The following is a 24038-nucleotide window of genomic DNA, read 5'->3' as shown; positions in this document are numbered from 1 at the left end:
TTCTGCCGTTTTTACTGGATCTTTTAATGTATCCTGGATCCTTAAAAGCCAATTTCAGGCACTCAAAATCTACATAAGTATGTAGGTGTGTTCGAATATTTACAGGTTTGTAGTCCATCGATAGTCAGCCAGGGCTACCATAACAAAAAAAAAACAGTAAGTACTTAAATAGGTATGTGTGTATTTTTGAAAATACCATATTTTTCATATACCAATATTATACCAATTTATTTATTTCATTTTAAAATTTATTCGTGCTGCGTAAATAAAACTACATCAAATAAAATTGGACAACTCGTAATTTTCGAATCAAAAGATCTGTTCTTCAGGTCAGAGCGGAGTACATTGATATGTTTATGAACGCATTTTTCAAAATAAAAAGGTCTCAACAGCTGGCGGCTGCTAGAGATTAGACACAGCAAATACCAGCTGATAGGCTATAGGGTGACCATATCTCAAATTGAAATATACGAAAGTGGGAATTGTTTAGCACGTGTGGTTGAGTTTCCATTCTTTTGGATGAATTTGTAGATTTATTTTGTAAATTAGCTAAAGTAATTTTATTTTCACTATAAAAATGGCTATGCTTGCGGGACCGCGGCGTCGAAAACAATACAACGTGACTCCGCGGGGCAAGCCTCTCTATGACGGTTAATAGAAACAAATTAAAGGTTTGCAAATAATTCTAAAAGTCTCACTTTTACAGACAAAAATCGTTTTGGTACTAAAATGCTGGAAAAAATGGGCTGGTCTAAGGGAAAAGGTCTCGGCGCCAATGAGGACGGCTCGACAGATTTTGTGCGCGTAAATTATAAGGATTCCGTTGACGGTTTGGGTTACAAGGCGCGCGATGATCAATGGACCGCGCACGAGCAGGTATTTGACGGATTGCTGCAGTCCTTGAATGGCGATGAGGGTGCAATTGATCCAGCTGGCGAGACGTCCGATATGGAAACACGTCCGATCGGATTTGGCTTTAAACAAATAGAAAAAACGGTTAAACCCAACAAGTTAAAAGAGAAGATCAGTGGTATTTCTTTGGAGGAGAAGTCCAAGCAAAGTAGGGCTCGGGTACACTACAAGAAATTCACTCGTGGCAAGGACTTGTCTCAGTACAGCGAAAAGGATTTGGCAAACATATTTGGAAAGAAGGAGGCAGAGAATGGGCTTCCTAATGACCCATGGAAAGCCCAAGTAATACAAAACGAAATAGGGCCTAATTTTTCAGGGGTACAGACTATAACTACTGGGCTATCATTGACTGATTACTTCAAGGAAAAAATGAACGCTAAGAAAAATACAATAAATACTGGCAACGAAGCCGTTGATAAGTCATTTTTAAATAATGATGAAGAAGATAGTCTTTCTGCTAAAGTCAATGGCTGTATAGAACCTGTTCAAGATCAAAAGAAAAGAAAAAGGAAAGATAAAGAACAGAAGTGTTCCGATGAAGCAGCAGTAGAGCCATCAACCAGAAAACGTAAGAAGACGGAGAAAGGGGTTGAGGACTTAAAGGAAAGCGAAGTTGTGGAAACTTCCATGTTGAAATCGGAAAAGAAAAGAAAAAACAAACCAGACACACAGAAAATAACAAATGAAATTGTACCTGAGAAAGTTACCACTGGAAATACAGAAAATAAAGATATCAATGAAAATGAAATATCTTTAGATGCAACGACGCGCAAGCACAAAAAGAAAAAGAAACACAATGTAGATTTTGTTCAAACTGAAACACAGCAGGCAACAATTACAGGAGCTTTTGAGAATTCTGCCCCTAAAATTACAGAAAATAGAGATAGCAATGAAACTGAAACGGTTTTAGATGAAACGACGTCGAAGCACAAAAAGAAAAAGAAGTCTAAACGCGATGATAGAGCGAATTTAGTTAGATCAGATATGCGGGATACAACAGTTGCGGAAATATGTGAGGAAGCTGAAGCCGAAAAAAAGAAATCAAAGAAAAAACTCGGCTGTGTAATTGAGAACCAAACGGAAGAGATAGATACTGGAATTAATTTTGGTAATAAAAAAAAGAAACATAAGCGTGAACAGATAGAACAAGTGGAACCTGATAGTGATCTGGAGAAAAAAAAACTTGCAGCTAACAAAAAATTGGAAATACATCAAGAAGAACAAAGCGCATCTTTATCAGGTATAACACCGTGCCCAAATAACGAACATCTTGAGTCTGTTTCCAGCAAAAAGAAAAAGAAACGTAAGAAGGGGGATGCCGAGCTGATTGCGGACAATTATAATAAATCAGTGGAAACAAATGAGCATTCCCAGACGGACGATACCACTGAAATGAATAAGAAAACCAAAGTAAGTGAAGACACATCTGAGCATTCCCAGACGGACGATACCACTGAAATGAATAAGAAAACCAAAGTAAGTGAAGACACATCTGAAACCGCATTCGCGAATATTAGCTGCAACAGCGATTCAAACGATGCGCCACCAAATCAGTTCTTATCTCTTGAGCAATTAATTCAAAGTCAAGAATCATTTAATGTTTATACAATTTCATCATTTTGCGCAGAAAAATTTCATTTGGTGAACATGAACGCCTTTAAAGAATCGACGTTTGCACAAATTATTGGCTATGCATTTGATGAAAATATGAAGCTCGATGTGGTGCCTCAAAAAGGCGATGAACGACGCATTTTAAATTTCTGGAATGGTACTTCTAGTAAATATGGTCCACACAAGACAAAACCATTTAGATATAATTATATAACACCCTCTGTAATAACAGCTATAAAGAGGCGAAAAGCGTTTTCAGGTATTTAGTAAGTCAATAAAAATAATATAGCATTTCAATTTTAAGGCAAACACAATTTAATTCAATAAAGATCTTAAAACACTTTGTACATAATACGGCTTAGTTGTTTTCCTTTACATTTTAATATGTAACAGTAATAAAACTGGTTCTATCCGCAAAACATGATGGGCTAAGTGGGATCTACAACTATGGGCCTTCACGGTTTTGTTTATAGAACCAAACAGCATCAAAACTTCATGCTGGTGTATAGCGTACCACTTAAAACACTTACATGAAAACATCTAAGGGTATACTTAAAATACTAGACTTGTATGAATATGGGCATTATATTATAGCGATTTTAGCGTAAATTGCTATGAACTTTTTTACATGAGTGTAATATCAATGAAGATTATGGTGGTAGAGAGGTTGTGCGTCAGTGCGCCCACTTTCAATTTTAAGCATTATGTTAAGTCAAATGCAATAAGCTCTGGTTGCCTAAAATTTAATCGGGCGTCATATTCCGGTTTGCCAGCCGACGGGAACGCCGCAAGACCCTAGACTCAGACGTTAGTCTATCGCTATTATGCAGACTTTTCTTTGCCATATTACGGTTGTAGGTATTTAAATTAATATGTGTGTCCCACTGTAAAGCATAAAGATTTTCACGATGATATTTAAATAATCGACGCAAAAATATTGTGCTCTACTAACCGAACCGGAGATTATTTCCGATCGCTCTGGATGCCAGTCCAAGTCGCGTATCACATTTCTATGTCCTTCTATAGCCTCTTTGATTCTTCCAGTCAGCACGTCATAAACTGTAACAGGTTTTCGAGCATGTTTTAAATATGAAGCGAAATATGAACTATTGAAAAACTCACTTATAATGCGCCCGGTCGCGCATCCTGTATAAATGTAACGCTGGCCTGTTTGTAGTAGTGGAGAAAACTTGGCACGTAATAAAGTTTTGCTAACTCGGTGGCCACGGTAAGTCATTACGCTGCTATCGCCTTCAAGAGCTTTGTGTGGATTGCATATTTCGCGCGGAACGCGTTCCCAACGATAGTCCCATGTAGGCAGAAGCCTTTGCTGTCTGCGTGCACTGCCACGATTACGTAAATTACTGGGCTGTCGCATATCCCAAATCTTTATACTTTGGTCTTTTGAATTGGAGAGAAGGTAATAGCCATCGTTACGGGAATCTATGTAGGTAATGCCATCGTAATGTCCAATAAATGACACCACTGCTTTGGATAGATTCCGACTACGCTGTGAAACGCGCAGATCGAAGACCTTGAGCAACCCATCATCACAACCTGCTATTATCACATTCGGGTCTTTATCGTTAACATATGAAACAGCGTTCACATCTGTAACGGGCATACGATGTGTTCGCAATATTTGTGTGCTACGTGTTTGCACATCCCCAACAATGACAGAGCCATTATTGCTGCCGCCAATTATTTTATCGCCTGTTGGAGAATACTGAAGCGAAAATATAGCAACGCGGCTGTTCTGGCTCTCTACGTCGATCCATTGGCAGTCATCCGCAGTGCCATTTACTGGCATTATGAAAACTGTTAAATGAGAGGTTGGTTAGTTAAATTAAGACAAAAGACATATTTTTTATTAAGCCTACAAGATCGTGACCATGTAGAATAGGCAAAATGCTGGCCATTTGGACTGAAGTCAGCATCAATAATGCTCCATTGGACATCGCGAGCATTGATGCGAGTAAGGAGGTGGTAGGTGCCCTTAGATCCGTCATAAATACGCACAAATCCATCTAAAATATATTAATAATAGTTTTAGGGGAATGTTATATTAAAAACCACTCTGATTCTAACCTTGGCAAGCAGTCAAAAGCTTGGTCCCGCTCTTATTAAATTTCGTTACATAGACTTTCGAGTCCAGTGACATTAATCGCGCAGTTTTCTGATTTGGTATGTACATGTTAGCAATGTTGCGCTGCTGATTGGAAGAAAACGATGCGATACCAGGTGAGGCCAAACCATTTTCACGCTGTTGCAGAGAACGCAGTAAGTTGAAATGTTCGTTCGATTGCTGGATTAAGCCACAACGAGCTCTAATCTCTTTGTACATGTCTGTGCTCTGAAACAACATAGTCTTTATCAGATGTAATATACATATCAAATGTATGGGATCAATATCTCTGCTTACTTGAAATTTTTCAACAGATGGCTTACTACGTATTATGGGCAAAGGGTCTTGTTGGTAGCAACTCGAATCTCGGGAATCAAGCTCCATATCGATTGCGCGTACGGTTATATTAATAACGTCAATGGCTCTCGTATCATCGTCATCACTGATTGATCCTATTTGGTTTCCCATTGTTGAAAATCAATCAGTTAGTTTCGACATCTAGTTTTCTTATGACCAATTTTTTTTTAGTGTGACCCTGAACAACAATACCTTACAAAAGTACCAGGGCTGGAAACATTTTATTCTGTTTGTTTTATACTGTCCCAACCAGAACTTCTTAGCGTTTTTGTAAAATACTAACTAAACGTGATTCGGAGTAGAACGCGTTGTTTATATTGCAGCCAAGCACAAGTATATTTAAAATTGAATACAGCAAATGAACTACTGACAAAGCAGTATTTTTGATATAATTTATACCAAATACTCCTAAATATGTCGGTAATTTAAATATGTATACAATAGACCTGAATAGGAAGCAAAAAAAATGGGAATTGTGTTATATTTATGCTTACCTACTTTTAATGAAAAATTAAATAACACAATGACTCTATGCTTATTTGGTGCTTGGCGCATTGCATTAAAATTTGACCAGTTGGACTATGTTGTTTCATTCCATTAAAGTACAAAAATAGCTTAATTTTTTACTTATTTTTTTATTCCTTAGTTTCTATTTTTCCATTTGACATATATTTGCCATTTATTTAATAGTTTAGCTTCTTGGCTTATCGGAAAAATGTATTCTTGAATTGTAAATGTCCAATTTGAATATGCGCCAATTGGATGTCGCAATTTGATGATGTACAATGAAAAAGTATCGAGTATAAGTATTCGAATATCGTCCCCTTCAAGCAACCTGTTTTGTTAGCTTGGCTCAGTGGCGATTTAAAAAAACAGTCTCAAAGCGATCTTCATCGGTGTCAAAACAGCGCGGAAATTGTCGGTTCATTTTTCTCTTGCAGTAATGTATGTGTGTTTATCTGTGTGTGTTTGGTAATGAATTTGGTCAAATTCCTATTTCAATTTTGCATTTGTATACGTTAAAGAGTTGAGCGCGCATGGAACTCACAATAAAAACACAACAAATATTCTAAAAATTCAGAGTTCGAAGTATTTAAAAAGAATTTGTGTCGTCTATAGGTAACTTTGTCAGTATTGTACTGGACTTAGAGCAAGTGTGTGTGTGTATGTGTTTGTGCCAAGTTTTGTTGCTATACCAGCTAGCTTATGTTTGTATGTGCTTGTGTGTGTAAAATTTATCATAAATACTTTTGCACAGCGCCTCGTAACGCACGAGACGCAATTTAGATACAAACGAAATGTGAAAAAAAAACGCAAAGAAGAAAGTTGTTTAGCATACGTTTGTATGTATATACATTCATACATAAAGAGGCATGAATGCATATGTATGTACATATGTATAAAAAATGTGTAAAATTCCAATGTTGTGGCATACGCACACCTATGCGAAAACGCCCAAAATTTCGACAGCATAATTGAGTAATTAAAAAAAAGAAGATTGCATTGCCAAAAGTTATAGAGTCATTAACATTTTCCTAATAGTGCTTAGTTATAGTTAGAGCTCTAAGCTCTGCATAACTATCTGTATGTACAAGTATGTAAGTATGTACACATGTGTGTATGTAAATGGCTCATACATAAGCACTAATGTTGAAACAACAACTAAAGCCCGCATTCATACATACGACGCTATATCGCGTGTGTATAATCAACTCAAAATAATAATAATAATAATAAAAAAGAGAAAAACTTGTGAAAAACTAGACCGCGCGAGCGCAGTTGCTGCTGCAGCGATGAAATAGGCACACAAAAAAGTGAAAGATTGCAAGTATGAGAGTCTCTGCCGCTGCTGACTTCGCTGCCACAAACACACGCACATCCACTGGGTGGAGAGAATGAGGCTTAGATCAATCGCTGCATTTGCTGGGGTGTTGCTGTTTTTTAAATTTTAATCTATAGTGCATAAGTAGCTAAAACATCTTTCAAAATATTTTCTACTTTTATACAATTTTTGATCTTTAATCTAGGTTGATTGACTTAAAATCATTGTAAAAATGAAATCTAACATTGTTGACTAAATGGAAATTGAGTTGAAACACTAAATATGCATGAAAAATTAAAAAATTATAGTTAATCTAAAAATTTTCATTTACTATATATATTCTTTAGAAAAATGACGGTCTGATATCTAGAAAAACTTTAGATTCGTAGAGCACACAAAAACAACCCATTCTATTTAATCTCCTTCGCAAATAACTTTCATGACTCAAATAATGGTATAAAGCCATACAGCTTTAAGAAACAGAAGAATGTGCTTTATTGTATTATAGGATTTGACAGGTGCTTGGCAACAATTTAAAGGGCACTCGTCTCAATGGCGCACATTGTCTGTTATTGTATGTAGTATACGTATATATATATACGTACTTGATCCTCATTCTACATATACAAATACATGCATACAAGTATGTACTCGTACTTTGTATATATTAAAATTAGCAAACTGACAGTAGAACAGAGCTAGGCAGTAAGTACGTTTGCAAATAAGTTTGCTTAAACAATTCTCAATGCGCAATTGATTTCTTCCCCTTTCTATTTACACTTTTCTTTTGACTGATCATATATATTTAACATATATTCAAATGATTTTTTTTGTTGTATGCTTTAAGCGAAATTTGTTCATTTAGATCTTTTATCGTACACCTTTCATAAGCTATGTCGACCATTCAAATTTTCTTTAAATGTACATATATGCATGTGCTTGTGTGTATGTGTGTGCGAATGTGTGTGTGTGTATGCAGTCCCGCAATGACGCAATCATTTGCATTTTGTTTAATTTCTATGATTGTTTCATTACTAATGGCTGTCGGGTTATGGCTGCGAAACCAGTTATAGACATGCTGTATTTTATATTGTTTTTGTTGTTGTTTTGTTTATTATTATTATTTTTGTATATTTTGTGTTGTTTGTGGCTTGCTATTAGCAGCGGTAGCGTTGTCAATTATGCCAATTCAAGTTCATTAAGCTGTTAATGCATTGGCCACATCGGTTGCGGAAACTTGCATATGTATGTATATATGTACTCGTATTTGTGTGTATATGTTTGCTTGTTTGTTTGTCTTTCTTTTATTAGCTTACACATAACTGTGATTGTGGCTATTTTTTAATTGTCATTGTTAGCGTTCGTTGGGAAACAAGTTTCAAAAATCAATCGGACTTAACACAAGATCTGCTGTGCCTGTCTCGGTGCGTGAACAAAAGACTTAGGCAACAAACTTGCAGTGGAAAGGTGTGCAGTAAATTGATAATATGATAATATGGCACAGCTGGAATTTACAGACAAACAAACAAACAAAACACATGGAAATGTAAATTTGTGGCATTTATTGAAATATATCAATTATTGTTGTTGCGATTGCTGTTTCGGTTGAGCTCAACTTTCATTTTCGTTCAAATCACAAAAAGATCAACAATCAGCAGACATGCAACAAATTTAAAACGAAATGCTTTGTTGCATCTTTTAATTTGTTGCTTTCATATGCAGTCGCTTGGAAAACGGAGCGTTTTAAATGACAAGATCGGGTCCGAGCCCGCGCTCGGTTCGGGCTTAGTGAGCGTTTTGTGCAACACCTCATGTGCGAAATTCTACGCCAGCTAAACAAACAGTATGCAGTATGGCCACAGTTCTAACTGATATGTAGGAAAGCGATAGCGATAATCAGTCATTAGAAAAAGCATGCGCACACCTACCTTTGTGGCTTTCGCAGCGCTTCTTAGTCACAGTCAGTGGACACATTGAGGCGGTGATGTAAGCAACCTGTTTTACTTTTATTTTGCTATTCGAGGCGTTTTGTCAGGTCCGCCCAACAATATGACATGCCTGGAAGAATTATTTATACGCGTAAGTCGTCGTTATCATTACATGCCTATTATGTCAGCAATCGAGCTTAATTAGGCTTTTCAATGCCTCTGATTGTGATCATGTCATATGGACAGCTAACCAAGTCCAGTGTGGGTGTTTCTCATGACGCTGTTGCCAATAGTCAAATGTGCAAGAAATCGACAAAATTGTTGATTGATATTGTGTGGGTGGCTTAATAGGCGCCAAATATTATTGTTTCGCTTGGCTAATGAGGCGTTTCAAGACTGTCAGTTGACACTTCGAAAATTTAATTGTACATAACGTGTTTATGCAAATACCTTACGAGCGTTACACTAGTAGTGTTCCTACATATGTATATATTATGTATTCTTCGTTATATACATTTTAGTAAAATTCCTAATAGAGACATGTTTTATAGTCAATTGATCTGTTTCAAAATTAAGTACTAGTTGAATAAACGAAAGACATATTATTTGACTAAAAGGGTGGCTGAATAATAAATTAGGGAACAATTTCTTCGCTTCTCCTAACGTATATATACATATACGTATATAAATACTTTACGTCCAATTAAAAGCAGAATTATAATAAATATATAAAAGCCGTTTTGTTTCTTCTATTTTTACAAATTTCTAGTAAGATTGGCTAATTTATTTCATTTATTTATGCTGATGTAATGTCTTATTAAATGATTAAACGTTAAATGTAATAATCAATCTTTAATAAGCAAAGCCAGCCTGAGGATTATAAGGCAGTTTATTTATTGTATACTAGGGAGTGTATAGAGTTTTCATGTCTAAACGGTGGAACAGCGTCTCCCCATCATTTGTCAATTCATATATTAACATTTAGTTTATTTGAAACGAACCTTTGAATTAAAGTTGTATACAAGAATTTAGAAAACTCCAGAACTAGACAAAGAATTTTTTTTCTAGAGTTATCTCTATCTGATATCTTAATGCTAATAAATTATTTGAATCTCTGATTTCGTAATCTGCACTAATCGCAAAACATTCCACAACTATTTTGTTCAACCAGCTCAGACCTCAACTGAATCACAATACAAAATAATTGAAATAATTTGGTGTTACAAATATTACATTTGCATTTACTACGCTTATGATAAACCTTCAATGAACTGCCACAGCACCTTACAGCAGCAGCAGCAGCAACAACAATATTATCAACAACAACATCAGCTGTTGCAGCCACCGCCCTCTGCTCTGTTGCTCGCTCGGCCATGATGTTGCAACGATTACTCGCAATTGCTTAACGTTCATTAAACTTGCGGCAAGAAAAAGAAAGTAAACGGCTTTTGGCCACATTTGTTTTAATTTTGTTCAAACCAGAGCCACAAAAGCAGCAGTTGCCGCAGTTGCAGGCAACAATCAATTAATATTACATGCACATAACTATATATAGATGCATGTATATATGTATTTCCTTGCCAAGTTGAAGACGAAGCATACCCGTATAAATAATTTTCCCCTTCAATTTAATTGTTGAAAAACACAGCACAATCGAGGCAATTAATCAAATGGAAAATGCAAGCAGCCAAGTTGTCGGTTTTTTTTTTTTTTTGCACCGGCAAGTGTTTCCATTTTTGCTGCAATTTCTTGTTGCTGAGCTGTCGGTGCCAGGCGATTTCATTGGCGTTGGAGTTCGTGCCGTTAGCGACCGACAACAACAACGACAGCGACCGCAACAAGTTCAATTGTTGCACGTCAGCAGCGGCTGTGGCAGCGACAGCAGCAAGTGCTGTGGCAGCTTTAGGCGACGAGTCGCAGCGGTGCGACTATGCGAGGTCAATGGCAACGTTGGTGTCATCAGCAGCAGCGGCAGCAGCAGCAGCAAACACCACCAGCACTGACGTCAAATATATAACTTTTTTCGTTGCTGCTGATGTTGGCCATGGCTTCTTTTGGCTTTAACCCTTTGCCCTGCCTTTTTTGACCAGCATCGTAGCAACACATTACTCATTTTTCCCAGATACGTTCCGAATACAACATTGTTGATCTCTCTCGGGCTTTATAAGCTCGTCTCCGTGTCCGTTTAATTAAAATTCATTAATAAAATACGCGCAACTAAAATAAAACGAAAATTGTTTTTGGCTTCTAACAATGAACGAACTGCCTGTGGTGGGCAGTCTAGCTGGCATATTTGGCCAATTGTTAGAGCTGTTCGAATCTGATATGTATTTTGTTTGATATGACCATTTGTGGTAGTTGCTTAAAATGTGCGCTAATACTAATGTTAAAAGGAAATTTAAATGCCCACACAATGATAGACAAGTTTTTTGTTTTTGTTAAGATGTGCCCGTCATTCGATTTAGTTTTTGTTAACTTTTACCGATTTAAATTTTGCAGCGCCTGCAAGCAACGACAGCGACAGCTGATGATGGACATGGCACGCAATTTGTCTGGCAAATAAATAGTTTTTAAAACGAACACAAAAAAAAACAAAACGTAATTACCTTACAACAACAACTGCAACAACTACCAATCACGCATCGTGCAATTCGCCGCAAAACAAAAGCAATTCCATACAAAAGCCAAAAGACAACAAAAACGTGCGCAGGCGCACAAAAGAGTCACAAAAAACAGCAAGAAACAAACGCTTGAAATACTCAGTACTGCTTGCAGTTCCAGAATATAAATTCAAGTGAAAATTGGGGGCCACACTTACTAAAAACAAAAGCAACACAAATTGGCAAGCGGAAACTGCCTGGCGGCCACTGACAACATTCGTAAAGCGGTCAAGTGGCAGCAACGGCAACGTGAACGGCAGCGGCGACACTTTCGATAGACACTGGTGTTAATTGCAAATTGCAGGAACAACAACAACAACAACTACAGCACTAACAGCCGCAGCTTTAACAGCAAGCATGTATCGGCCAAATTTCTACGAGTCCACCTGCCTGCGCTGCAGCGAGACCGTCTATCAGGTGGATCGTGTGGGGCCGCTCAAGGATTTCACATTCTTCCATTCCGGTTGCTTCAAGTGTGTGCACTGTGGCACCAAGTTAACGCTGAAGACATATTTTAATAATCAACACAAACAGGACGATAAAGAGGTGAGTGTGCGGGTCCACAAACAAAAGACTTCAGCGACAAACTCAACAGTGAACGACATTGTCGATTGTTTTGCCATGCAAATAATTGCACAGCTGCAAATGCTAGACACACACATATATCTAAACACAAATGCACACATACATATGCAAATTATTGTATCTACGAGTAAGTATCTAACACAATCAATTTGCAATTGGCAAATGTGTGTCATTATGGTTCAATAAACACAAGTGCTTTGCACAGTACACGGCAGAAGTATTGCGTCAGACTTCAATATGAAACTCAATAAAGTACAATTTTCTGTTTTTAACGTAGTATAAATTAAAATTGTCAATTACTTAAATTAATCATAATAACTTAATTTCTTGATACTTATAAATACTACAGATATTATCGGTTCGTCAATTTACTCAATCAGTCAGTTTTACATATCTGTTTCGACGTTTTTAGCAGGTGCTTAGGCCTTAAACACTGCTCGCTCATCACAATTAAATCAATTTGCAGGTAAAAACTAAGTTCGTTACTAGGTTTTACACTGAAACTGCTGTTTCCACATTCCTCAAAAATTTTAAAGTGCCATACATAAAATATTCGAATTATTCTTTTAAGATTCGTTTTAAAATATTTGTTGAATACTTATGCCGCCTTATGTATACAAAAATGCGTGAGTGTGTGTGTGTGTGTGTGTGTGTGGGAGAAGTGGTTGCAAAATTTGTCACTGCATATGGCGAAGGCAACTAACTGTGTGTGGACCACGGACGTGGACCAGCACTTTGGCCAACTGCAGCTTTTAGGCCAATGAATGAATTTTTAAAATTTTTAAAAGGCAGTCAGTCCAGTCATAAACACCTCGCTCCACAGGTCTATTGCAGTTCACATGTACCAAAGAGCGGACCTGGTCATCTTGATCAAACATCTGTGGGTATTAGGCAAGCTTTAAATGCGCCGCGCACAAATAAATTTGTGAACGAGCAGATACGTGGCACACGTAGCGAGATCGATGGTGAGTGCCACAATTTTGAACTCTTGTTTAATCAAAACAATTGCCCAACAATTGTTGTTATTGTTTGCCTTTCAGGTGGTCTGGGCTCACGTCAATCAACGCCGAATGGTTATGGCAACCGTGATGTTAGTTCCCCGTCTCAAAACGACTCGGACTACAAATATGGACGGTTCGATGCCAGTGCTTTGCATATAGCGCATGCACTGAAACAAACTGAGATACAAAAGGCCTACAATAAGGCGCGTGAGAAGCCAATTGATTTCTATTTGGTAAGTACAAAGCACACATTCTCTCTCTATCTTTCTCTCTCTTGGCACAATTTAAGTCGTGAGACAAACACGCTGGGATTCGAGCTGTGCGCGTGACACAAATTTGTGTTTACCTTCTCGATTATTCATATTCACGCACAGCTCTAGCTGGCGTAAATGTGGACAGTGACTGGCTAACTGACTGATTGACGGACTGAGTTGCTTACTATGTTGCCTGCTTACAAGTATGCGGCACTTTAAATGGCTGCTTAACGTCACGTTGCCATGAATTAAGAAATTATTTAGTGCAGAACATCTAATGAAATTTAACTGCCTTTGCCTGTTCGCTGACTGGCAACTGTTGTTGTTCTGTCTGTGGCTATGGCTTTGGTCATTTATAGCGGCACTCGCGCCGCTGCAGCCATCCAGCCATCCAGCCAGCGAGCCACTGGCTATATAAACAAACGGTTGTGGTTGTGCAATAATGACTGCATGAGCTTCTGAGCTATTTTAAAACCAAGTTTCTCACTCTGACTCTGACTCGGAATCAGCCTCTGACTCTTTCTGATTTTCATCGACTTTAATTAATGCAATGATCAACAGAGTCATGCGCACTCAGCGTGTGTGTAATGCAACGGCCTATAATAATAGTAACAATAATAATTATGTAGGCTAGCGCTATTTACACCTGCACATCAACATCAAAATCAAACTCAACTCTGCTTCACGTTGGTTTGCAAGTTTGTTGCTCAAGTCTTTTGTTTGATTGAATGCCTCTGCCTGCCACATAAATAAAACCCACAAATGCACTGCAAGCCGAACGTTATGTTACCAATGCCTCAAAAGCTTTCGAAAAGTGTGCTAAAAAGGCGAACGTGTCTATGACAGCACTTTTGCAGTTTGCAGTTTGTTTTGCGTGGTAAATACTCGTATGCGTTGAGTCATGTCGCACATTTTTTGAGGATATCAAAGAATTTTGTTGAAATAGATGCAATGCGTAACAAGCAGGAAACATGTTACCGACCTAATATAGCAGCAATATTTTTCAAATGTTGGTTATACACCACATATTTACTTATCTTCAGTAAAAGTAAGAGTCAGGAAGAATGCCTTTTTTCAGAAGCTTTAAAGCATTTCTTTACTAAATTAAACTAATTTATTATGGGAATATAGTATGTTCTTTTTCACAAGGTTTCTAGCCCATCAAAACTTTATGATCTTAATTAATTCCCATGCGGATGTTTTCAATGTTATCTGATTAATGTTGATTTTAAAAATCATTCAAAGAGATATTCGTTTGTATCATCATTTTATATTTTTCGGTTACTTAAGTTTTTCATTCTAAATTGTGCCTAATCATGGGCCATTGGAAAAATACTCTCTCAACGTACTTGTACGCTGCAATTAAATACAAATTATTTTCACTTCCCACCGATTGCAGCTGCGGCTTTTCTGTCCTTGCCTTGCACCTTTTTTGAAGGAATTTCAGGCTTTGGGATAAGCACCAGCAATGGAATTCTATTAATTGTTTTAGGAAGTTGCCAACAACATGGGTAAAACTATTTGGCTTAATATTGTAATTTGTTAATTTATTTATTATATTTTTATGTCAAGAAACAATAACTGTCGACATAAAGAAACAATATGAGAGTTTTAAAAAAGCCTTATCTAATCAAATTGCAATTAGATATTATCTAATAAACGCCTCTGACTCGGTGGGGGTACATTATTTGCCTTTCAGCTAGCCGAAGCCCCGACTCCAGCCAAGCGAGGTCAGAGGCTTCAATAGATCTACCAAATAATACTTTGTAATACTTTTGAGGGATCACGTTTTGCACTTTAAAGCTTTCAAAGCTATGCTCCGAATTAATGAAGCGTTTTAGCTTTTCAATTGGTTCGTTCCATTCGCAAAATACGCGTACGTTTATTTTCGTTATAAAGAAAATTGCATAAATTGTAAAAACGCAAGGAAATACATTGTAGTTGTTATTTTGTGTTTGGTCACTAAGTGGCTTAGTGTCGTACATGGTTGTGGCTAAAATCGAGTAGCGGCCAATGGAAAGAAAAAGCAATTTGCCGTTGTGCCATTTAATTATAATTTATCGAATTTTGTGTGCATATGCCGATGATAATGCGACGACATTATATTTAAAGTAGAAACACCATCTCCTCCCATCACTACATGAGTTGGCGTTAATCGCGCATATACTATATGCTATCTATATATACATCGCAATGAGCGCGCAAATCGTAAATCGCAAAAGCCGCTCTGGTGAAAGCAATGTCAGGCAGGCGGCAAGAAAACGCAGTCGGAGTTTTTTTGCTTTTGGTGTTTTTTTTTTTCAACAAAAAACAAATTCAAAAAAACAATAATAAATATTTCAAAATTTGTGTTCGTTTTCGTACAAGTTTCATGAGTGAGCGATGTCGGGTGAGTGATGCCGCAAGTTTTCCACCGCTTGGCTGCCAGAATGCGAAGCAGCCCCAAGACGTTTGTGCCACACACGAGTGACCACAGAGTAACAAAAATAAACGTCCAATGTGGCATGTTATTGCAACGCTCAATTTAACAAATTTTGAACAGGTGTTTGATGGTTTTCTTGCCACACAACAACAGTCCAAAAATAAACACAAAAATGTGTACGTATGTAAAAAATTGCATGCATGCAAAAGTTATATTTTTCGGTATGCCACGCACACCCACCACCAGCAGCCACAAACTGGCGTTGCATGGCTCCTGCTGCCGTTGCCGAGCTGGTCACTTCATTTTGCCTTTACTGTGCTGCTGCTGCTGCTGCTGCTGCTACTTCATAGATTTCCATATACGGATATATGCGGCATAGACATACAAGACAATGCCAGTTGCCAGTTTTCAGCTCGCCACCTTGCCGCTTGCCGCTTACAGCTTTCAGCTGCTGTCGCTGCTGCGGTAGTCACTTGTTTTTCCGGCTGCAGTGCAGCAAAGTCGTCAGACGCGACGCCGACGACAGCAACAATACTTAGTTGCGTTTGCTAAATCTAAATTATGCGCACCAGAGTGAAAGTAAAGCTATGGCGTCGGCGTCGGCGTCGGCGTCAGTGTTGGTTTCAGTGTCGACAACGGCGTCGGATACCACCGTTCGTGCTCAAAATATTATGCCTGCCTCAACCAGCTTCATCATCAGACCAGACTCTATGCCCCTATACTTGAGGTCATTTTTATACTCTCTACATAAAATGTACAAGAGTATATTAGGTTTGCGGGAGCTGAAAATGTAACAGGCAGAAGCAGGCGTGGCAGACCCCACAAAGTATATATATTCTTGATCTGCTGATCGTCATGCTTGACGAGACGAGTCGATCTATCCCTGTCTGTCTGTCTGTCCGTCTGTCAGTCTGTCCGTAGGAACACCTGGATCTCGCTGTGCAAGTTTATTTTATTTTTTTTGATTCCCCCCCCCCCCACTTCCCCGCCTATGGGGGTTTTCCCGATTTTCCATTCGTATAATCGCCTATATCTCAGACTCTATAAGACCTAGGAATTTTAGTCCAAGATGCGTACGCAGAAAATGTATGTTTTGGAATTTCCCTACCCTTCCCTACTCTCCCATGCAAATCGCGATTTTCTCTAACTTCCGTAATTCTTATAATTTCGAGCTCAAATTTTGCAAATACCCCCAGTTAGTAATTATGTGTCCCTATGCCGATTTAACAAGAAGTTATAGCCATAAATATATTTGCTGCCTGCGGCTGCTGTTGATGATGGTGCTTTGGTTGACTGCGAACATGCTTACACAGACACGAATATACGAGCATAAACATACATACACTCACATAGACACAATTGCTTTGTATATGTGCAATTATACACTCTTTACGTGAATACGAATACCAAAAGAGGTAAAATCGATCCAAAATTTTTGTTTTAATTCTCTTACTTTTTTTAATTTCTATAATTATTCTAAACATACAAGTATGTACAGAGTATTTCAAAGTCGGGACACCCGACTTTAGTTTTTTTACTTGTTATTTGATGGAAGAATGGGACCAAGTCAATAATGAGGTCATATTTATATATGAGGTATACTATATATTTATAAATGAGTATTATTGTCATTGGGTTTTGTATTTAAAAGCAAACAAAGAATAGTTCATGTTATAAAGGTTTCTGAATATTTCTTAAACAAACCCCTCATTGTTAAAATGTGTGTTAATGTTGTACTAAAATCGGCTGCCCACTAAACTTCCTTTTGATTTTATATCCGTATTGTCAAAGAAACAATAAGCTACAGCCAGAAAACCTTTTTAATTAAGTGACTTTTTGGATTATTAAGTCGCAATTTATTGATCAAAATAGTTTATACTAATATTATAAATGTTTTTGTACGTTATACTTGTAAACAAGGATCTCTTAATATTCCACAAATAAAATCATTTCACTTAGGTATTTTCTGAAATTGTCTGAATAATAATAAATTACTCCAATGATTTCACTATAATAAATATAACGTAATCTAATCTAATAATTTTTACCATTTAAAAAAATTAATTAAAATACCAATTTGTATTATTTATTTGTTATAATGTTAAACTAAACTGTTTAAATTATTCTTCTTTTAAACTAAAAAAAATTATAATTTTTTGACGGCATCTAAATGTTATGCCTTTTACGGATAGCCTTCATAAAATAAGATATTGATATTATAGTTCTTCATCGATTAATGTCTATTCGAGCCAATTCGTACTATGACCAAGTTATTAAAGTTTAATATCATTTGTTTTGGTACATATGTGGAATTTTTTTTATTTATAATTTTGACACATAAAACCGTGATATTAAGCTAACAATATATTAGACATTGTCGCATGCCTGAAATTAAGATGATTTGCGTTTTTCGTCTAGGAAAAGAAAGATGAATTATGAATAAATTTCTTATATTTTCCTCCGCTCACAAGCAACACAAATTGCCAATTCCCGGTTTCAACTGAATGCACAACGTTTAGTCGCAGTTTGAGGTTTAAGTCGAGCCCTTATGCAACGCTTACGCACCTCGGTGGCATTTTCTAATTGCTGGCGCGTTTAAACGCCATGTAACCGTTTGTATATAATTTGGCGCGACAACGCACAACACTTCCTCATACTTTGCTTTTCTTTTGCGCGGTTTTTTGTCAAGAAATAATAGACAAGTCAAGTTGGAGAGCGGGAGTTGAGGATGGGAATGGGAAGGCAGGGAATAGACAGGCAGAAAGTTAGCCCGCCAATTTATGTTCATCTCTTTCGTAATAATTAATTTGACGTTTGCGAACTTTCGTTTTCATTTTGTCCGGTTTGGTTACGCTTTAGTTTTGGTTTTGGTATTGGTATTGGTTTGGCTTAAAGCATTTTGCTTGTGTCACTCTTCTGTGGGCGTCATAACTGTTTGTGTTTTTATTTTTTGCTCGATTATGCCCATATTTAAAATCGCTCATGCATACATACATGCATACATACATATATATATATACATATATGTGTATATGTTTATGCAAATACATATGTACATTTGCTAGCGACGTCAACAGCGCCATTGTCAACAGAAAGTTGTGGGCCTTTGAACCATTTGGCTAAAAATGCGATTGTTTTATATTTCATGCAGTGTTTGAACTTGACATTGAAAATTGCTTAATTAGACGTTGTTCATTTGGTTCGCATTATTATGGCCAAAAGTTTGCATGCGGAAGCGTTAATTAGATCGTTCGAAAGCCACAATCACACACGAACACACACATTGGTATAAATATATAATTTCTTGCAGCTGTTAGTTGTTTTAATTGTTAAGGCATTAGCTAGACGTTTAGTGAAGGAAATGGAGTGCAACCAGCAGCTAGCCAGCCATACACACTGACAGCATAGTACAGTAAAACCTTTGCAGTCATATTTCTACCTTTTTTACCTCATAAATTATAAACCTACATGAAAACGGGTAAACTAAAATAAATTGAAAGTAAACCGAAAGGGATTCTCTAACAACATGTAGTTATCTACATTTAAGCCCCCATGATCACAGAGATATTCAAATGGATAAGAAATATGGGTAAGGAACTTCCAACGGTCCATATACTACTTCTATATATAAATCAAATTTGTATTTTAACAAATTAAATCTAGTATCTAATACTAAACTTAATATTAGTACGAGTACTAGCTACTCGGGCCTTCGACTTATATAAATAAAATGAAAAACTACAAAAATGATATAATTTTTAGATTTGTCACCCAGTTCGTCCCGCTCTTGACATTGAAAAAACTACAAGTATAGGTATTGTCGTTACCTTACAAAATTCACGATTTCGATTTAAGGTTCCAGAAATCCGCTGTAATATTCGAACTGATTTGCAGTAACATTACCAAACAAAATATCCTTCAATTATTTGATTGGAATGAAAATAATTCGTCCTGATTTATATTTCCACATTATTTTTTAAAAAACAATGTTTTCAATTTTGTTTTTTTTTTTGAACTGGTACATTTTTGTTTTTTTGGCTTAATAGTAAATATTTTAGGAGAGTCTGCATATAAAGTTTGCGGACAAACAGAACGGGATTTTACTGTACTGTAAAGTCCAAGTAACTTGCGCAGTTAAACACCGTAATTAGAATTAATGTTCGGAATCGAATTGCAGATGTAAGTACATATATATCAAGCTAACCGTAAATCGTGTCGTACACACGCACACAGTACTACAAGTATATGTGTTTGTGAGGAGCAGTGAAAATACACGCAATGCGTAAAAGGTAGTGGTTAGCAAGTGGGTGGCAGAGGCGTGGTCGGGTAAAGAGTAAGGGAGTGGGATGTGCAATGTTTGGCAGCTTCGCAATACGCAGCGCAATGAAAATGCAGTCAAGCTATCTCTAATGCCAGATATTTTTGCGAAGCGGAGCAGCTCAAGCGTGTCATTATAATTAGCCAAGTTAACAAGCCAAGCATTGCAAAAACAACAGCAGCAAATTGCAGATACAGCTGCAACTGTTTATAAAATGAGATAAAGTTAATGCATCAGTCTTGACCATCCTTCCCCTCCTCTCTCTCTCTCTCTCTCTCTCTCTCATTGTTTGACAGGCACGCGAGGAGCAGGCACGCCTCGAAATGAAGCATCGCAAGGAGGAGGATGACTTGTATCGGAAATTTGCGCGCAAGCGCGAGGAGGAGGACCGCAAGATACAAAGCGAGTTTCAGGACGAGTGGGAGCGTGAGCTGCAACGCCTGACGCATAAATTCGAAAAGGAACTGGCGACCTCACGTCGCAATCGCGACGAACAGAACATCCTGACACTGCGGCACGAGCAGCAAAAGGAGGATCTGGAAAAGAATATGACGTTGCGACGCAGCAAGAAGAAGGAGAGCATTACGCGCAAGATGCTCGAGCATGAGCGCTTCGAAACGGCCGCTCTGGTCGATCGACAGTCAAGCGAAATGTTAGAACTGATCAGTGCCCGTCGCTCCGAGTACATGCAGAGCGAAAGCATCTTCCTTGACGATGAGTTCACAGAGGGTGCCGTGCCCATTGAGTATCCGCTGAATGCGCCTGTACCTGCTCCGCCAGCGGTTAGCAAGTTCCAAATCTATACGGATCCTATTGAGTTCGAGGATGTGGATCGCATTGCCATTTCGGTGGCGCAGGAAGATCAGAAGACGTTCACAGATCTTGTCCGACAACTCGTGGGTCGTTGCACCACAGACATTGAGAAGGCGCGTACCATTTTCCGCTGGATAACCGTCAAAAATCTGAATGCCATGCACTTCGATGACGATTTACGCGGCGACACACCCATGGGTCTTTTACGCGGCATTAAGTACGGCACCGAAAGCTACCATGTGCTGTTCAAGCGTCTGTGCAGCTATGCCGGCTTGCACTGCGTTGTCATCAAGGGCTACTCCAAGAGTGCCGGGTACCAGCCGGGCGTAAAGTTTCAGGATTCGCGTTTCCGTAATTCCTGGAATGCCGTCTATGTGGCCGGCGCTTGGCGTTTTGTGCAATGCAATTGGGGCGCACGCCATCTGGTCAATGCCAAGGAGGCGCCTAAACAAGGGCGGGGCAAGAACGACAGCTTGCGGTGAGTAAAAATACCTGATCAATATTATTTAATACTATACAAGTATATAACTTTCTATCAATCCGACAAGAATATTAGCAAGCAATGAACATTCAAGATATTTAAATTTTCGATTCCAAAAATGGCCAGAAGAGTAAAGTATTGAAATGAAATTATGGAACATTTTAGGCCAAGTCCAATATTTACTATGAATCTCATTCTTAATTTATACCCATGACAATGGTTATATTCAGATTATGCTACTTGTATTTTCATTCTAATTTGTTGAATAATTATATTTCATTTCTTTGCAGCTATGAGTACGATGACCATTATTTCCTTACAGACCCGCGAGAGTTCATCTACGAGTTCTATCCACTTCAGGAGGAATGGCAGTTATTGAAGCGACCGATTACATTACGGGAATTTGAGAATTTGCCCTTCGTCCGTTCGTTGTTCTTCCGGTATGGTCTGCACTTTGCGGACGAGGGTTACGGAGCCGTGGTATTCACTGATGATACAGGTACTGGGTCTGCATCAATCTTCTAAGCAGTCTGATTAAATTATGTTTTACTTTTAGGCGCGGCCACGGTACGCATTGCCATGCCGACGGATATGCAGAGCTGCCTAATTTTCCACTACAATCTAAAATTCTATGACAGCGATGAGGAGCTTTCCTACGATGGCGTCTCGCTGAAACGCTTCGTCATGCAGTCGGTCATTGGCAACATTGTGGCCTTCCGCGTACACGCGCCCTGCTCAGGTGCCTTTCTGCTGGACATATTTGCCAATGCCGTGACGCCCCAGGAATATCTTACCGGGGAGCCCATGAAGTTCAAATCCGTCTGCAAGTTCAAGGTAAGTTCACATGCGCTGTATTTTGTAGGCAGCGACTTCAGAATTGGGATTCTATTGCAGATTTGTTGCGAGGAGTTGCAAACGGTCATGGTGCCGCTGCCGGATTGTGCCAGTGGCGAATGGGGACCTACAAAGGCGACACGGCTGTTTGGTCTCATACCCATAACACACCAGGTAAGGTTACTTCTTGTCAGTAATTTATTTATGGTGCTAAGCCATTTTTTTGTTGCCATCCAGGATCCGCTCATTTTTGCTGGACGCAGCCTGGATCTGCAGTTCCGCATGTCCCGTCCGCTGACCGACTTCATGGCGACGCTGCACAAGAACGGAATCGAGGAGAAGAAACTTGCCAAATATGTCACTCACAATACACTCGACGACATTGTCACGTTTATTATCAAGTAAGAGTTGGACCTACATATAATTCTACGATGTGGCAGACAAATAGTTTGCAAACAAATTCTTTTCGTTTGCAAATTATTTGCCTCTTTGACCATAGCCCTAATTGTGTTGAATATCACTCAACACTCTCTGTCAACTATATTTTAGTTTTCCGGAAGAGGGACAGTATGGTCTGGATATCTATACGAGGGAACTGGGCGCCTCACAGCATCATCACAACAACAACTCCTCCACATCGACGGGTGAGAAGCATCTGCTGACACATTGTTGTAAATATTTAATAAACTCGTCCAAGCGGAATTAATTTAACAATAAATGATTATATTTACTGGATAGATAAATATTGATATATTCTATATGTACGAACTTTTTTGTTGACTTTTAGTTCATAATTATGCAACAAAATCTGACAAAATGCAATATTATTTATAATGTAGACATAAGCACGATCATTTCAAATTCTGTTGTAAACATTAAACATACCAAGCAGGTGCTAAATTGCTCTAAAACATGTTCTATAACTTGGTTAATTTCACCCCTGTAATAGTTTCATAAGTACTTTATATCCAATATTATTTATATAAAAAAATATTGGCAAAACATGCAATCGAACCATGTAAATACTCTAGAGTCTAATCATTAGCCGTAAAATGACTTTAATATAATTTAAACAACTCTTACATCTAATTATTATTGCTTAAATTATTTATTGCAAATGTCAGCACATTGTCATATGCAGAGTTTGCCTTTCAAATAATAATATGTAATTCAATTTGCAAATTCAATGCAATGCACTAACGATGTTCTTGTTTTGGCATTAAACGGTTTTGCATATTTTGATTAAATTTGAAGTGCACACAAAATGAAAAAAATACGCATATTATTATTATTATACATTGTTTAAGTAATTAAACACTATGATAATGTGAATAAATACTTATTATGTATCTACAAGTATGCTATTACAAAACGTGTCAAAAAGCTTATTTAAATCGTGTCCAAAGTATGCAATATAAAGTTCGCAAATGTAAATATAATTGAAAAAGTGTAGCGCACTTTTGGCGGTACGTGGAATTCTTTCAATTCCTCAAGTGGTATCCCCTAGCAATTTAAAATCATATTTAACGTATGATTAGCCCGACAGAAGTACCTAATATATACTGCACTTCAAATTAATAAAGTATTGAAAGTAAACCCTTGGAATGCAGGAATCGACCCTATTATAGATTTACACCTCGAGTAATCTTTTGAATTTTCACAAAAAGAGAACTCAATGCTGGTACAAGAGTAAATGCGGGCATTCAAAGAAAAGCCTACATTTATTGGTATTCAGAAGCCAAAGAGTTTGGAAAATAAATCTATTCGTATGTTGTAAGTATGCGTGCTAAATCAATCTTTTCATAGCTCTAGTGAACTCTGAAGATATTAGTAATCCCAAAAAGAATTTTCTTTTTTCAATGGGTTTTGCTCGTGATTCTGTCAAGTTCTGGACAACATAAAAACAAGCAGACCA

General features: G+C 37.8%; 3 protein-coding genes across 7 annotated transcripts; 2 read left to right on the top strand and 1 right to left on the bottom strand.

The window, feature by feature from the left end:
• The first annotated feature begins 501 nt into the window (after nucleotides 1-501).
• LOC115633697 (PIN2/TERF1-interacting telomerase inhibitor 1) lies at nucleotides 502-2875 on the top strand. 2 transcript variants are annotated; one of them, XM_030531156.1, is made up of 3 exons: nucleotides 502-650; nucleotides 707-2388; nucleotides 2540-2703. In XM_030531156.1, the coding sequence occupies exons 1-3, from the start codon at nucleotides 578-580 to the stop codon at nucleotides 2555-2557; spliced, it is 1773 nt and encodes a 590-aa protein (XP_030387016.1). In that variant the 5' UTR covers nucleotides 502-577; the 3' UTR covers nucleotides 2558-2703. The 2 variants fall into 2 exon arrangements, with proteins under 2 accessions (XP_030387016.1, XP_030387015.1); XM_030531155.1 differs by having other exon boundaries at nucleotides 707-2875.
• On the bottom strand, nucleotides 2815-5137 carry LOC115633698 (DDB1- and CUL4-associated factor 11). Of its 2 annotated transcripts, none has more exons than XM_030531157.1 (6): nucleotides 4946-5137; nucleotides 4612-4891; nucleotides 4404-4550; nucleotides 3646-4341; nucleotides 3476-3582; nucleotides 2815-3407 (listed from the first exon to the last, which is right to left on the bottom strand). In XM_030531157.1, the coding sequence occupies exons 1-6, from the start codon at nucleotides 5114-5116 to the stop codon at nucleotides 3267-3269; spliced, it is 1542 nt and encodes a 513-aa protein (XP_030387017.1). In that variant the 5' UTR covers nucleotides 5117-5137; the 3' UTR covers nucleotides 2815-3266. The 2 variants fall into 2 exon arrangements, with proteins under 2 accessions (XP_030387017.1, XP_030387018.1); XM_030531158.1 differs by having other exon boundaries at nucleotides 4612-4876.
• Nucleotides 5138-5889: 752 nt separating this feature from the next.
• Nucleotides 5890-23319, top strand: LOC115628088 (hillarin). 3 transcript variants are annotated; one of them, XM_030524068.1, is made up of 10 exons: nucleotides 5890-5950; nucleotides 11255-11961; nucleotides 12824-12965; nucleotides 13041-13234; nucleotides 20292-21286; nucleotides 21580-21788; nucleotides 21846-22123; nucleotides 22184-22297; nucleotides 22361-22524; nucleotides 22673-23319. In XM_030524068.1, exons 2-10 carry the CDS (start codon nucleotides 11773-11775, stop codon nucleotides 22827-22829), a joined length of 2442 nt encoding a protein of 813 aa, XP_030379928.1. In that variant the 5' UTR covers nucleotides 5890-5950; nucleotides 11255-11772; the 3' UTR covers nucleotides 22830-23319. The 3 variants fall into 3 exon arrangements, with proteins under 3 accessions (XP_030379928.1, XP_030379940.1, XP_030379934.1); XM_030524080.1 differs by having other exon boundaries at nucleotides 5919-5977; XM_030524074.1 differs by lacking the exon at nucleotides 5890-5950 and adding an exon at nucleotides 6123-6217.
• The last annotated feature ends 719 nt before the right edge of the window (nucleotides 23320-24038 follow it).

Source organism: Scaptodrosophila lebanonensis, unplaced genomic scaffold, assembly GCF_003285725.1.
Source record: "Scaptodrosophila lebanonensis strain 11010-0011.00,11010-0021.00 unplaced genomic scaffold, SlebRS2 tig00000001-arrow-pilon, whole genome shotgun sequence".
Classification (NCBI taxonomy): Eukaryota; Metazoa; Arthropoda; class Insecta; order Diptera; family Drosophilidae; genus Scaptodrosophila; species Scaptodrosophila lebanonensis.
This window is presented reverse-complemented; position numbering and strand designations above follow the sequence as displayed.